This window comes from Musca vetustissima, unplaced genomic scaffold (genome assembly GCF_032173495.1).
Source record: "Musca vetustissima isolate MV318-11 ecotype Yass unplaced genomic scaffold, APGP_CSIRO_Mvet_v1 utg14086, whole genome shotgun sequence".
NCBI lineage: Eukaryota > Metazoa > Arthropoda > Insecta > Diptera > Muscidae > Musca > Musca vetustissima.
Window position 1 is genome coordinate 211,789 of NW_026887531.1, and position 15,994 is coordinate 227,782.

General features: G+C 34.9%; 3 protein-coding genes across 3 annotated transcripts in view; 1 reads left to right on the forward strand and 2 right to left on the reverse strand.

Moving 5' to 3' along the window:
- Positions 1–15,994, reverse strand: part of LOC133335089 (eukaryotic translation initiation factor 3 subunit I) — a 293,205-nt gene that overhangs the window by 84,735 nt on the left and 192,476 nt on the right. The window lies entirely within an intron of this gene.
- Positions 7,043–7,574, forward strand: LOC133335105 (uncharacterized). Its single transcript, XM_061543411.1, has 3 exons — positions 7,043–7,157; positions 7,215–7,406; positions 7,477–7,574. Exons 1-3 carry the CDS (start codon positions 7,043–7,045, stop codon positions 7,572–7,574), a joined length of 405 nt encoding a protein of 134 aa, XP_061399395.1.
- LOC133335107 (antigen 5 like allergen Cul n 1-like) lies at positions 9,091–10,027 on the reverse strand. The gene is made up of 4 exons (XM_061543412.1): positions 9,749–10,027; positions 9,507–9,631; positions 9,350–9,451; positions 9,091–9,289 (listed from the first exon to the last, which is right to left on the reverse strand). Exons 1-4 carry the CDS (start codon positions 10,019–10,021, stop codon positions 9,091–9,093), a joined length of 699 nt encoding a protein of 232 aa, XP_061399396.1. The 5' UTR covers positions 10,022–10,027.

Below are 15,994 nucleotides of genomic sequence, written 5' to 3' on the forward strand. Positions count from 1 at the left end.
TGCGGTGTCGTCTTAAATACTAATACAAAATCACAATTTTATTCGAGAAGTTTTAATTGACTCTGTAGCTTGTACACTATATTCACATTTATTTACTTTTTATTATTATCTAATATATATGTTTAAGTCTAAATCGCTTATTTTTGTTTAAATATTTAATATTTTAATATGTATTCTTTTCTTTTTTGTAAAATCGTGTCGACTAAAATTAAAAACGTTCCACCTGCTACAAATTACAAATTGGGAGAAAGCTTGAATGCGTGATAAAAAAGGAACTCAAAGCGTTCATAGAAATGTTTACGAATAAGATGTAAAGGATATTCCTTAAGAGAGTCAATTGTTGAGAAAGGGAGACATGACAGAGAGACAATTGAACTCGGTTCAACTGAACGATTCACTGAAAAGAGCGAGGGAACTAAATACTGTAAGGTAATCGTGTCCTATTCACTGCAAAAGATTAGCAAAATATTGATGTAGCAATCCATTGATCTGAAACTAAATCGTTTAATTTATTAAATTTCTAACGATCCAAGCATAAATATATTTCATTTACATTGCTAAATAAAGGGACCGTAACGGTTATAAGAAATTTAAAATTAGTTATATATTAACAGTTATTTTGTGGCCCAAATAAAAAACTCAATTTTTAAACATAAAAATAAACGATTTTAAACATAAAAATAACTGTAAAAATTATTGTTATTTTTTCCGTTAAAAAATAAAACTCATTTGTGGAGTTTATATATCCGTCAAAAATAAAACTCTTTTGGGGATTGTTTTTTTTACGGAAAAAAATAAAACTCCTGTAATGAATTTTGTTTTTGACGGAAAAAATAGCAATCGCTCTATTAGTTAAATTTTTGACGGAAAAAATAAAAATCCCTAAAAAGAGTTTCATTTTTGAGGGAATAGATAAAACTCCTCAAATGAGTTTTATTTTTAACGAAAAATATCAATCAATTTTAACAGTTAAATATCAACGTTTATTTTTTCCATTGAATTATAAGTCTTCACATGGGAATTGAGAGTGTTTTCTCAACTTCACCCAATATCCTTAATGGGCTCGTCAATACGAATCTATTGTTGTCTATATGACACTATAGGTGTCCCATGTCTCTAACATGAAGAGTTTTTTGTTTGCATTTTCAAGAATAACTGTTATTTTCAGTCCTTGGTTAAATTGTCGGGAATTAAAGTTTGCTAGAACTATTTTCTGTGCTATTATATAGAATGCAATTATTAGTCTTGATACACGAGCCATGAATGTCATATGTATTGTCAGTTTTTCAGAAATGAATTTTCATTTGCCAAACACAATAGCTGTTTTATTTGTATTGCATACGAAAAATAATGAAATCACACGATTTCAAAAATAATTTTGAGGGAACAATTTGGATATAAACAATTTATAGTTCCGTTCCAGAACCTAAAAGAATCTACTCATTTTACATGTTTTGCATCTTTTTACTCGAAAACCGTTCCTTAACCCACAAAACTGGTAAAACATTGACTCAAATTTAAGAGAGCACAAAACAAAATGGCGTTCTCTTTGTAAACTTTTTACTCGAGAAATTTGGTCGAGTAAAAATGGTAAACAGGAATGCCTACTTCTGATTGGCTGTTATGTTGATTTTGAAGTATTGCCATCTAATTTTGGCATATTTACTAGATTTGCGTTCCCGAACTTTTCAAATTATTTTGCACTCTGAGAGCAATTTTGAAATGTTTCCCTTTTACTAGATTTACTACTAAAAAAGTACTGGAACAGACCATATATATTGTGGATTTTCTACACAAAATGGTACTGTACACATTTTTGCCATTGAATTTTTGTGCTGGCAACACTACTATTCTCCAACCTTCAATTGTCAAAGTTTTGTCAGTTTTCAAACGGACCGCCTGTTTGGCAATTGTGTTCGCTTGTTGTAAATATTTAAATATTTGCAAATATTTGTTAAAAAACTGCAAAAACAAATTAGAAAAAAATGGAGAATTTGTATTTCAAGGCGGTATAATTTTAATTGTGTTCCAGAAAATAGTTAATTTGTGTAAATATGTGTTATTTCGTATGCATTGCAAACTGATGTTCACTTGTTTGTGAGTTCGTGTGTGTTCGTTGTAGGAATTATGGTTGACAGACAGACGTGTTTTTCAAAAATGAAAGAAATTAGTTACATATAAAACAAATGAATTTACGTAAAATCTATGTGGAATACTATTGCCCGAATATTTTTTTTGTGTTGCGCGCCAATTTCACACAGCATGTGTCAAAGATAAGGTGTCCGGATGAAATATTATCTAATAGGATATTGTTTTTGTGTCGTTTAATTTACAATTACTGCTATTCTTATTGGAGACCAGAAAAAAATAAGGTATGTATGATTTTGTTCTTATTTGGAACCAATATTAGGTCTGTCTGGTAACATTCAGTAAGTTCTAGTTCAGAGAGTAAGCCGTTTTTACTCTCTTTTGCGATAATACTGAGAAAAGTAAACATACAACAGCTCTGTCTGTTTACTCGATATTTGGTAACAATTGTTACCAAATATTACTAAATGTTGTCTGTTTACCCAAAAATCCAGTAAAAGAGAGTCTAGTTAGAGAGCAAGTTTGACAGTTCAACAACAACAAACTTACTGGAGTTTACTGAAAGAATTTTATTCAGTAAGATTTTGCAAACTCAGCCATTTTTGGATCAGCTGTTTTATGACCAAACACAAAAATTATTCAAAACATTTTTTTGCAATGTTAAATTTGATATTAAGTTGTATAAAAATTACAGAAAAAGGAAGAAAATTCGTAAGTAATGTAAAGTTTCATTAAATTAGAACTAATTCTTTATATTTTTAGGCAAGTTCCAGAAAGAGGGCAATGTATTGATGCAGGATGCTTAAATTTTCCCGGGGAACATACCAAATAAATTTTCCTTTTATTGTTCATTTTATTTTTAATATTAAATGCAATACAAATAATTGTGTTCGTCCTTTGTTTGTTTGTTAATAAAAAAAGGGTTTGAGAATGGTATATAAATATAACGGCGCTCCCAAAATTTCTGTATTATGGCGAATCCAGTTTTTGGAAATTATGGGTACGTTTTTTAACCAATTTTTGATGGATTATTTGTATTCTCATTGACCGAAATTTTTTGGTAGGTCCCATATAATTGTAATAGACTATTCTGAGTTTTGTGGAAGTTTTTCAAGTTTTCAAATTGTTTTATTATTTGATTTCAATTAAGTATAGAAACTTCCATTCAAAATAGCTTTGGCGTATTTTGAATGTCTATCCCATAGTGAAGGTAATAAAATGATTGCCGCTTCCTTCTACATTAATATTTTATCGAAAATGCGGACCTAGGAAAACTATTTTTTTTAAACCAAACTATTTTCGACCATAAACCAAGGTGGAAAATAGAAAGATTCTCACCGATTGGGTTTATTTCATTACTATATATGTCCGGAATAACGTGCTCCAGAATAACGCGGAACCGATAGGAATAATAGTTTTTGAGTTATCATGCCCGCCAATGACAAACGCTCTCGCTGCCATATATTATCTTGCACACCCCATGTAAAGGTACCCCGATATCGGGTATTTACCCAAATGTTGCCTAAAAACTATTAAACTGGCGAACCACTTGATATAAGAGGCAAAAATACTATTTTTATGTGATATCCGGTATATCTTCTCGTACTATATGATCTTCATTGGAAAAAACGATCCACGTCGTTTTGTTATTATGTTTTTGTTGTAACAGCCCTATTGCTTTTACACAATGGGCTGAGGTGACATACGTTGGCCGAGTAAGACTCGGGTCGTTTCGGATCGTAGAGCCCTCTGTCGTGGAAACGTTTGTAATTATGTCGATATTTTAATTGTGTTATAGTACGTTTATATTTAACCGAATTTCGTGAACCCAGTGGGTTTCAATTGACAATTCTTTTGAATAAATGTCAAATAAATCCTCATTAAGTGGGTTAACCCGGTAAAAAGTTATTATGTATATGCCAATTTATGAGACATAATCTAAAATGTTTACCAGATTTTCATAAATTTCCTCAATTAAAAGGTAGTCTTTCCCCCCGTACAGTGGATGTTAAAAATGAAATATAAACCCCTTTTTCTTTTTCATAATTCTGGTTTTTAATGGACATTTTTGTCCCCTCAACGCCCCTCAACAAAAAACTCATTTCGCAGATTGTTTACCTTTCATACCTTCTCAATGCAACAAAACCCTAGGTAGGGACCAGTTATTACTGGAAATGCGTCTACATAACTACATCAATAAATATGTATGTATGTATGTATGTAGATACACACAATTTTTTTATGAATGACGGATAACAGACAATAAATGTTTGTTTTATATTCCGTATACAAAAGGATGCATATGTCCATTCACTAGAATTTGTGGTGTCCTTTAAATAGAGGATATCCCTAAATGGCTGGTTTTAGTATTTGGCTTTCTGTCCACTTCTAAACAACAACACAAAACAAAAAATAATAACGCAATGGCCAATGTTAACGGTTATCATTGTGAAAGTTATCGCAATTCGACTGTTATAGCACATCGTCTTTCCATATATGTGCCAAATATATTTTTACCAACAAAAAATCCACAAAAGGTTGTTGAAGATGATTGGCAAAAAGTTTAAATTTAGATTAAAAAAAAAAACAATAATAAATAAAAATATGTATGTGTGTGTGTTTGTTTGTGTATTTTTTTAGTTGATATTGGATTTAAATTTGCATTTGGCTTTATTTCGTGATATGCTGATTCACGTTGGCCACCAATCTAGAGATAATCCTGAATTGCGTGAACGGATAAGAAAATATCGGCATATCTGTTTGGAAGAATCTAAGCACGCCAATGAAGTGATAGTGGATTTGTTGAAAAGGTTTGTATATTCAGGAGGTCAAGAAGTTAATAAAAACTAATTTTAATTTGTTATGACCCAAAAATGAAGCACAACCTTAATTTGGAAAAGTAATGTTCATGGCGGTAAATTTAGAATATCCTCCACCATAATGTAGAGGGTTTATTGAATTTTTGTATTATTTCGACGGAGACCACATATGGTCTATATATATTATCGATCAGAATAATATTCTATATCAATTTCGATATGTCTGTCTGTTGAAATCATGATAGAAATCGCAATACACTGCTATTACTCCCAAGTATTGAAAATGGGACATACACTTTTTGTTTTTGGTTCGGATTTGTGGTATTTTGAAGGTTTCAGCAGCATTTTTTTCCGGAGAAGAGGTTGTAACGTCCTAGGCCGATTTTCCACGAAGGCGGTCTTGTGCGCATCTCATTCAATTTAAAATACCATTTTCCGAGATGTTGTCTTCTTCTTGATCTTTCCTTCGCATTCGTGGCCTTCACCTTCTGCGTGAACCATAAATTTGTTCGATTTCATATGCCTTTTGAGCTAGGTCATATTCATTCATTTTCACAAAATGGCCTAACCAACGTAGTCGCTGCAGCTCGATTCGTCTAACTATGTGGATGTCCGAGAATAGATGGTATAGCTCATGGTTCGTTCGACTGCGATATTCACCATCAACGCAGATCGATCCATAGATCTTCCGGAGAATTTTTCTCTCAAATACTCCAAGAGCTGCCTCATCTTCTTGCCCAAGTACCCATGCTTTTGATCCATACAACAGCACGGATAATATCAGAGTCTTGTAGAGTGTGAGTTTGGTCTGGTGAGAGGTGGCCTTGTAGTTGTTTACTCAGACCATAGTAGCATCTGTTGGCCAACACTATTCTCAACCTCGAAGCTGTAGTTTTCAAGTTCCACAGTTGGTCTGTGTCTACAGGACGTCTTGCGCGTTGATACCATCAGCTTGGTCTTTTCACCATTTACAGTCAGTCTCACTTTGGCAGACTCCTTCTCAATTCGTTCAAAGGTGGCTGTTACTGCTCGCAATATTCGACCCATTATGTCGATGTCGTCGGCGTAGGCGAGTAACATATGCTGTTTGTAACATATCTCTGTTCCAGCAGGATGTTGAACAGGTCACATGGCAAACTGTCACCTTGTCTGAATCCTAGTTCGGTATTGTCCAATAATGTCATTGACCATTGGCTTCAGTCGTTGGCACATATCGTCTTGTCTACTTAAAAACTTACCGACTTTTGGCTGACAGAGTTGGCCACATAGATCTTGTCACATTGCACCTAGGTTCGTTGTGTCAAAGTTCATTGGCTCGTTCGCCAAAAAACATCTCAAAATTCCGGAAAAGGTGATAGATTGAGTCATCGATGGCTAGATCTGTAGATTGAGATCCTCGTCTAACTAGTTCGTCTGCTTTTTCATTACCGATGATGTCATAGAGTCCTGGTACCCAGCACAGCCGATAGCTGTTAGTCAGTGCTTCCAAAATAGCTTCACATTCGAGGATGACCTCAGACTTGATTATACAGGATTTTATGGCTTTAAGAGCCGTCTGACTATCCACAAAGGTAGTCAACGATCTCTACATCCAGACGTTTTATCAATTCAGCTACCTTCCAAATCGCGAAGTTTTCAGCTTGAAAAACACTCCAGTTGCTATCCAACTTGTATGTAAGCCTAGCCTTTCACAGTAAACGCCAGTCACGGAACCTTCTTCCATGTTGGATCTGTCTATAAAAAACCAGAACGTCCAGAGGAGGGTTACTACGGTTCCACTCGTCTCAACTGGGGATACATCGTCAATTCTCAAGACTGCTGATATTCAGTCGCTTACTTTTCCCCATTTGTCCAATGTGATACCTTGTTAAGTATTTTAATGGTCCTATATCCATTTTCCGACAAAAGTGACATTCCAGGTTCATGGTGGGTACAAAATATGCTCGCAAAAATAGTCCCATATAAAGGTCCAGCCCCATTTTCGTTATGTTTAAGGTTATAACTGATTTTTTTACCTTGGTGTCTGAAATTTGTTGTGTTTTCCTCAAAAAAAAAAAAATGAAATCGACCTGGCCGAATTAAACGACCATTGTATTTATATGTTTATATATATTTTGTTTAGCTCTATGGAACCAATGGATACTTCACATGCAACATTGCTCTACCAATTGTTGCAATTATTTACCAATGAACTGCTAAAGTGCTATCGTCTTATTCAAATAATACCCATGGATATGAGTAAACTTTATGGTGAGTTTATATAATATTTAAAGAAAATATTTTCATGTTAATTGGAATTTCTTAAAGAAAATCGTTCAAGGCCAACAAATTTTGGCAATGTATTGGGTCAGTTACTGTTATGCAAGCAAATAGCACCGGATTTCAATCAAGAAGAATTATGCAGTATCGTAAAAGCATTAGAAGATATTAAACTATTGATAACCGAACTAAAGAAATACTTACCGGATACAGAAATCCAAAACAATGGAGATTTTGCAGGTAAATGCATTTTTTTTATTTTACAACTTTCCATGAAATAATAAACAAAACTTTCTTTTCCCCCTTTCAGATCCTCACAAATCTGTGCAATATCTTATGCGAAATGATCGCAGTCGTAGAAAACACAATTGTCTACTCTGCTGTGCCTCCAGTCCCAAATATCTTTAAAGAAAGCAAATCTGGCAATAGTTTTGTTTTGGTTTCAAGTGCCCCGATAAAAATAGTCTCATGTCGCCTGTTCTATTATTTGTTAAATAAGTTATATATAGCTGCCAGACATCGTATCAAACATTTTCATCTAATCGGGGGTGTTTAATTAGTTTGTTACTCGCGATTAAGATATATGGCCCGCCGTCCAAAGTGACCGTAAAATCAAGATAATCTTGGACTATCGCAAGAAAAAAATTCCGTGCGGATTTTTTCGGTTTTTTCTCACATTATCATCACATGTTATTGATTTAAATATTTTCAAAAACATTATCTTGAACTTGAACCAATAATGGAAAATGTTCAATTCCCATAAATCCATTTAAGTAAATTGTTGACATAGATAATATTAAAAATATGACGTAGGTGATAATAGATACTTGCCCATACTCGGAAGACCCCTCCCACTGTGGAAAAGCAAGGAAAAAGAAAACCAAGCATTTCAATATAAACAAGGCCAACTGGATTTCTCCCGATCAAACAACGAGAAATCAAATCGATCAAGTTGTGAGGAGCGAATATAGATTCGGACCATTACCTTGTAGCAGTCAAGGCTCGTCCTCATGTAGCAGCAATGGTGCTATGTAATGTAACACAGAAACTCGACGTCGAAAAGCTGCAAACACAACAAGTAGCAGAAGTCTACTGGGCTCAACTTGCCCACTTGCTAGTCGAAAGCACTTATTATCCCCATAATAATATAGAAGCATAATCGCAAAGAATTACCCATTTCCAATAAACTGCAGCAAGAGAAAAAAATTGTTACCAAAGACCACCATCATGACACGATCAGGAGTGTCGTAATGCTACTGAGTTGAAAACGCAGCTTATAGGTCAACCCTGCATAGCAACACGTAGTGCGAAGGAGAATTATCGGGAGAAAAGTATTTTCAGAAAAAAAGTAGAAAGAACAAGAAAAACGTGAGGGTGAGCAAATCGAGATCGACGTCGACATAATGGATCGAACATTGTGAGCGGTAAAAGACACCTTTGAGTTTTGAAATTCAGAGGAGAATTGTGTTGGCCTACAGATGCTAATATGGTATAAGTAAGTCTGGAACAAGACCACCTCTAGCCAGACCAATCTCACGCTCCATAAGCTGCTTATATTACCCGTGCTGTTGTATGGATCTGAAGCATGGGAACTTGTGCAAGAAGATGAGGTGGTTCACGCAGAAGGGGAAGGCCACGAATTCGATGGAAAAATCAAGTGGAAGACAATATCTCGGAGCATGGCCTTTCAAATTGGTTGAGATTCCCACAAGACCGACGCGCTTATGGAACAATTGTTCAGTCACAAGCTGGCTCAGTAAGTAACACTCAAAATAATTTTGTTGTGCCAAAAGTTTTCTTTTATACAATAACATCAATTTATGTTACCGCCCTTTTCCTCCACTCTACTAAAGTAGTTTATTTTCCATAAAAAATCTAGTTGCCAAAAGTGTACTTAAAAAAAAAAACAATAACATCCTTCTTTTCAAGGCATTTTTGTTGGATCAAATATCTCACCAGAATTTCCGCACAAATGTTCATACACAGAACTCTTGCCCACTCCCCAGTCTGAGCACTGTGAAGCCGATTGCTCGGCATCTGTTTTGTAAATATAACTGCCCAATAGATTGGTGCCATCATAATTACATGCCAAATAATAACACCAAGGATATACTTTATCCACACTGAAATTACAATAATTAGGCAAAAACAAAGTCAGAGAGAATTCAATTGAAAATACCCACTTTGGTGCTTTACAATTTAAACCAATGGAAATGGCACAGCCCAAGCGGGATGTGCGATCGTTCATCATTGCCGTAAAGTGGCCAACATGGGCGTTTTTAACTCTAAATGTGGATGGAATGGAATGAGAGGAATATTGTAACATAAGATATATCATACTGTGCATTATAAAGATCCGCCATGGCCACAGGATCGGGTACAACATCCTTTTCCATATACATTTCATGTAATGATTCATTTAACATTTCAATAATTGGTATGGAACATACCGTACCTTTCCAGCCCTAAATATAGAGAATTCTCAATTAAATTATAATTTTAAAAAATTATTTAAGATGCAAATGTATGTATGTATATAAATTTTTATCTAAAAATTTTTATCTAATATGCATCAAACTCACCAAATTTTGTCCGGCAAAGAGAAAACGCTGCGTTGCCCGACACTTGTCGTGGCCCATTCGCGTTTGTGCCGTATGTATATGGGCCACATACATTAGCTCATTATCCCATATTAATTCACGCATACGTGATGCTTTGGGAAAATGTTTTTCCGAAGTGGCCCCAATTTCCTTACCGCTGGCCACCCGATTGCGATAATCATTGTGAATGTGCATAAAAATACGCTTCATTTTCTTTGTTATGGGTACGTGACCCTTAAATTCATTTGAAATCATACTGACTTTCTGCCAAAAAATTTGAATATTACAATTATTTTTGGATTGGATTGGAAAAAACACGCCTTACATCATCGAAAGCCTTTGATGGATCACAGACCGTGTGGTTGGTGGGTGCAGTGCATAACTTATTAAGTATTTCGGGTTTGCAAAATTCCCACGCTTGTGTAGAAATTGAAACAGCCAAAGAAAATGGAAAATATAAATAACATTTTGTTTTTGAATTGAAATACTGAAAATAGCTCAAAGGCAATTCCGTTTCAGCACACTTTGGTTTAGAGTGTTGCCCTTGTTGATTTCAATTATTTTAAAAATTCAGACTTTACTTCTCCGTCCGATTTTACTTCTCATCTATCCCAGTTTTGCAATCTGAGTGTCTGCAATTTGGAGCATTATTTTTTCATCTTCACCCATACTCACAGATGGCCTAGCCAACGCAGTCGCCGCAGTTCGATCCGTCTGACTATGTCGATGTCAGAGAATAGATCGTACAACTATTGGTTCACTCGACGGTGATATTCACCATCAACATAGATAGGCCCATACATCTTTTGGAGAAATTTTCTCTCAAAAACTCAGTGCCTTGTAGAGTGTGAGTTTGGTCCGGCAGGGAATGACCTTGTTTCTAAACTGCTTACTTAGACCATAGTAGCATCTGTTGGCCAACACTCTCCTTCTCCGAATTTCAAAACTGATGTCATTAGTTCTATTTATGGCGGTATCAAGGTATATAAAATCTTTGACTACCTCGAAGCTGTAGTTCTCAAGTTTCACAATTGGTCCGAGTCTACTGGACGTCTTGCGCATTGATACCATCAGCTTGGTCTTCTCGTCTCACTGCCAGTCTATCTTTGGCAGACTCCTTCTCAATTTGTTCAAAGGTGGCTGTTACAGGTCGCAATTTTCGACACATTATGTCGATGTCATCGACGTAGGCGAGTAACATGTATTGTTTGGTGTACAGAGTGTCATTTCTGTTAAAAAGATCATACGGCAAACTGGCACCTTGTCTGAATTCTCGTTCGGTATTAAAGGGCTCCGATTGGACCTTACCGACTTTAACTGCTGACCTGGCAAATCCACCATTGACCAGATTTTCACTCTGAGCCAAATCCTGGAAAAGACCCTCGAAAAACACCTCGACATATTTCACCTATTCTTCGACTATAAAGCCGCATTCGTCAGACCTATGCGTTAAAGCCATGTCTGCATTTGGCATTCCTGCAAAATTAATTCGCCTATACGACGAATGCGGCTTTATAGTCGAAGAATAGGTGAAATATGTCGAGGGTCTTTTCCAGGATTTGGCTCAGAGTGAAAATCTGGTCAATGGTGGATTTGCCAGGTCCACCAGCCGAATTAATTTTGCAGGAATGCCAAATGCAGACATGGCTTTAACGCATAGGTCTGACGAATGCGGCTTTATAGTCGAAGAATAGGTGAAATATGTCGAGGTGTTTTTCGAGGGTCTTTTCCAGGGTTTGGCTCAGAGTGAAAATCTGGTCAATGGTGGATTTGCCAGGTCTGAAGCAGATGGTCAATGACATTATTGGAATGGACCAATAATGTCATTGACCACTGGCTTCAGTCGTTCACACAGCACGCTGGATAGCACTTTATATGCGATGGGAATGATACTTATTCCTCTATAGTTTGCACATATCTTATCTTGCATATCTCATATAATTTTTTGTGCACGGAACACAACATGCTGAGATTCCAATCATTGGACATGCATTCCTCTAGCCAAATTGTACTAAAAAGATGCTTCTACCAGTATGCTCCTTACCAGCATCTGACCACCAGTCTTGTATAGTTCGGCTTGTAACCCATCGGCCCTTCCTTCTTTATTATTCTTCAGCAGATTGATTGCTATTCTGACCTCATCTTGGCTTGGTGGTGTACACTCTATACCGCCATCTCTTATTGGTTTTGGAGTATATTCATCACCGCCACTACTTGATACCAGAACCTTTTCAAAATGCTCCTTCCAGATCCTCAACACGCCTCGACAATAGATATCCTTAATTTTTAAATACCTACGCCCGATTTTTTTAAACTTCTACGCAGGTTTTCAAAATGTTGCGCTTGAAATTACCCCATGTAAAAAACCATAGCATGAACAAATATACGACTGAAGACAATATTTTAAATTAAAAACCAATCACACCTCGAAAGCTAATTCTATTACGCCACAGTTTAAAATTTGTTCGTCCGATATTATTCAACGCAACAAAAATTTAGCTATTTATTTCAGAAACTAATTTCAAATTTCATTAATCGAGCTCTATAAGTTTACCCAAATTCAAAATTTTAGAAAATTTATTATAATTTTGGTTCACAATAAAATGTAAATTTCCCTAACTATCTACCCCAACAATCCCATAGAAGTCGTATTTCCCAATTTCAAAATACCGGCCATATCGGTTCACCCCAAATCCAAATTATACAAAATTTAGTACCATTTAGTACATATTAGTATGCATTTCCAAAACTTCCTACATACCTCAATCCTACACAACAACAGAAATTTTATTTCCTAATTTCAGGATTCCAGTCCTATCGGTTCACCCAAAATTCATATTTACCAAGTTTAGTACCATTTTCTACACATTAGTACGAACCCTACAAAGTAATCTTAACTCCAAATTTCAGGATTCCAGCTCTATCGATTCAACTAAAATACCAAATTTCGTACCAACCAAACCAAAATTCAAATTGTACCAATTAGGACTTTTCGTACCCATAAGTACAAATTACCAATACTAGCAAAATATCCCAATCCTATATTTTTAAGATTTAAGAAATCCGAATTGTACGAAATTTAGAATCACTTAGTACGAATTTCCTACATACCCCAATCCCCAATAGTAATCCCAGGTTCAAATTTCAGGGTTCCAGTTGTATCGATTCCTACAAAATACAAATTGTACGAATTGACAAAACTACCTACATACCTCAATTCTACAATGAAGTAGTACATAACTTATTTCCAAATTTCAGTGTTCCCGCTCTATCGTGTCACCTAAATCCTAGTTGGACTAAATTTAGTACCATTTAGTACGAATTACCAAAACTTCCCACATATCCCAACAATTATCCAAACACCAAATTTCAAGATTTCAACCAAAAAAATATATTGTACCAACTAGGACTTTTCGTACCCATAAGCACAAATTTCCAAAACTTCCAACATATCCAATATTTTTCATATTACCGAATTTCAGCTCCATCCGTTCCTCCAAATCCAAATTTAGTACCACTTGGTACGAGTTTTCACAATTGCCTACATACCCCAATTCCTTTCAGTGATTCACCCAAATTGTACAAAATGTGGTGCAATTTAGAACTGTTATTGTACACATAAGTACAATTTTCCAAAATTACCTGTTTATCACAATCCTATATTTTCCAGATTTCAAATTGTACCAAATTTAGTACTTTTCGTATACCTGAGTACACACATCCAAACCACTTGCCTATTTCATGATTTGCATTCCCAATTCCATACCACGAAATCGTACCAAATTTAGTACATTTTACTAATTTTCGGTTACTTATAGTTCGAATCCTTTGGCAAATCTAACTTACACTCCACCCTCATTTAAGAGTTCTAGCTCTACCGGTTCGCCAAATACAAATGGTATCATATTTAGTACTTTTCGTGCCGTTTTTGTACGAATTTCAAAAAACCCAGCCGTATCGGACACCTTCGGTCTGAACTTTCAAAATTCTAGCTTCAGACCTTTCGTTGATGAATCTCAGTCGTTAAGTCAGCCTATAACTTTAGTCTTTTATTAATATAGAGTTTTCATTCCAGGTTGTTGTGAATTGTATACGCTCGGATTTCCGTATAATGACAATCGAAAATGATCTATGACGAAGTTGGAATGGATGTCTTTTGGAATTATCCTGTTCTATCAATCATGAAATTCCTTACAATAGAGACCAACAAATAAGGCGTTTCAGTTGTTAAGAAAATATTTTTTTTATTAAAATTAGTATTTTATATATAAGTTTAAAATATATGAAATATATTTTTAATTTTAATTTAATTAATTTAAAGAATATTTAATAAAAATGAATTTATAAAAAAAATATTGTTTGTTTTTATTTACGGATTCAAATACGACGGTAAGTATACATGCCCCTTTGACGTATTTGATGACGTCACAATTTTTCTATCGCCTGGTTTTGTGCATTTTTGGGCAAATTTCACAAAAATACCAGGCGCCCAGAACAAGAAAAAAAATAGAAAGTAGCCCGCCAAAAAAATATGCAGAAAAATTTGCATCTGGCAACGCCATACTAAAAACAAAATAAAAATGTAGCATAATTTTAGGCGCTCGATTTTTTTGGCGGGTAGGGTGTTGCCAGACCAAAATTTTTCGATTTTTTTTGGCGGGCTACTTGCTATTTCATGCTGGGCGCCTGGTATTTTTGCAAAATTTGCCGAAAAATGCACAAACTGTTTGTGCATTTCTTTTTTAATTTTTATTTGGAGCCAGGATTGATAGGTGGCGTTACTGTTTTAAAATTAAATACAAAGCACCTAATATCGAGAACCCCCACTAACTGATTTTTTACAGACGTCCATAAATAAATAAATAAAAAACACTTTTTGTATTTGTTTTTAAATCTGTTTATTTATTTGTTTTATTTCAATAAATCCATGAATTAAGTACATAAATAAACTATTTAATGGCATTTAAGACAATAGTAGTAGTGCCCAGGAAACAATGATGAATGAAGCCAGGCTTAAAGTTAGGGCTGGGTATTTTCTTTCGGAAATTGCCCAAACATACCAGGCATCCAGAACTGGCAGTTAGAATAATAAACCAATTGATAAATTGCGAGCTTTTAGCTCCATAACATGTTCCAGGGTTGAAAATCGGAGTAAAATTTTGGGTCTCATGTCAGAAAATATATTTCAAAATCTTCAACATAACTGCTTGGGTAGTCGTCCTTGGAGAGGTCACTTCTATAAAAATCCACTATGACTACCCCCAACCATATGTACAAAATTTATCAAAATCGGTTAAGTAGTCGCTGAGTTATTTGCTTCTGAACTCAACCATGATCCGAAATATACCTACTACTCGGTGCTGGGCGCCTATTACCTGAAAATGAAAAATCACACAAAAATCGGTTTTATAAAAATGAAAATAATTTTTGTTGTGAAAGAAAACTTGCCGCTTTTAAAAAATCAATTTTTAGGTGATTTTTTCATTTTCAGGTAATAGGCGCCCAGCACCGAGTAGTAGGTATATTTCGGATCATGGTTGAGTTCAAAAGCAAATAACTCAGCGACTACATAACCGATTTTGAAAAATTTTGTACATATGGTTGGGGGAATTTTAAAGTTCATAGTTTCATCGGGAAATTTGTTATCCAATTAGAACACAGATAACAGATAATTCGGTTGGAAAATGTGCCTAAAAATACTGAAATACCTTTTCTAAATATTTCACTGAAATTTCATAAAATGTATTTATTAATTTCTTTTAATTTACAAAAAAATATTAATCATCGTTTGCTCCAAAATACCTAAAAATTGGACGGCCCTTTATATGGGTGGGCCTCTAAGGATTAGTTTTTGCACAGATATATGCAAATTAGAGTGTTTTGGGGAGCTACGACAAAACCAGGACCCATATATCTCATTTGCAATGCCAAAAATCCTACCAATATCAGCACAGAATTTCAAATCTCTATCTTAAACATTGAGAGCTCTTTCGTGACAAGCGGACAAGTCAAAATCGACATATAATTTTATTCTAAAAAATAACATGCATATACACTATATGGGGTCTTAGGATTACTTCTAGGTGTTACAAACATATTGGGGAGGGTCATCTAAAATATATTGTGATTATTATTTCATAAAGTGTATTGACAGTTTTTTTTAAATTAATTAATTTTGTTAATTATAATTTTATAAATGTTTTAATATCGATACACATAAAAACTACA

What these genes read in the sequence shown, in the direction of transcription:
- LOC133335105 (XM_061543411.1), top strand. Translation starts at nt 7,043, where the DNA reads ATGGATACTTCACATGCAACATTGCTCTACCAATTGTTGCAATTATTT. An exon ending in GGATATGAGTAAACTTTATG is followed by an intron (nt 7,158 to 7,214) that starts GTGAGTTTATAT and finishes AATTTCTTAAAG; the next exon opens with AAAATCGTTCAAGGCCAACA. An exon ending in AAACAATGGAGATTTTGCAG is followed by an intron (nt 7,407 to 7,476) that starts GTAAATGCATTT and finishes TCCCCCTTTCAG; the next exon opens with ATCCTCACAAATCTGTGCAA.
- LOC133335107 (XM_061543412.1), bottom strand. Translation starts at nt 10,021, where the DNA reads ATGATTTCAAATGAATTTAAGGGTCACGTACCCATAACAAAGAAAATG. An exon ending in GCGGATCTTTATAATGCACA is followed by an intron (nt 9,452 to 9,506) that starts GTATGATATATC and finishes ATCCACATTTAG; the next exon opens with AGTTAAAAACGCCCATGTTG. An exon ending in TTAAATTGTAAAGCACCAAA is followed by an intron (nt 9,290 to 9,349) that starts GTGGGTATTTTC and finishes TTGTAATTTCAG; the next exon opens with TGTGGATAAAGTATATCCTT.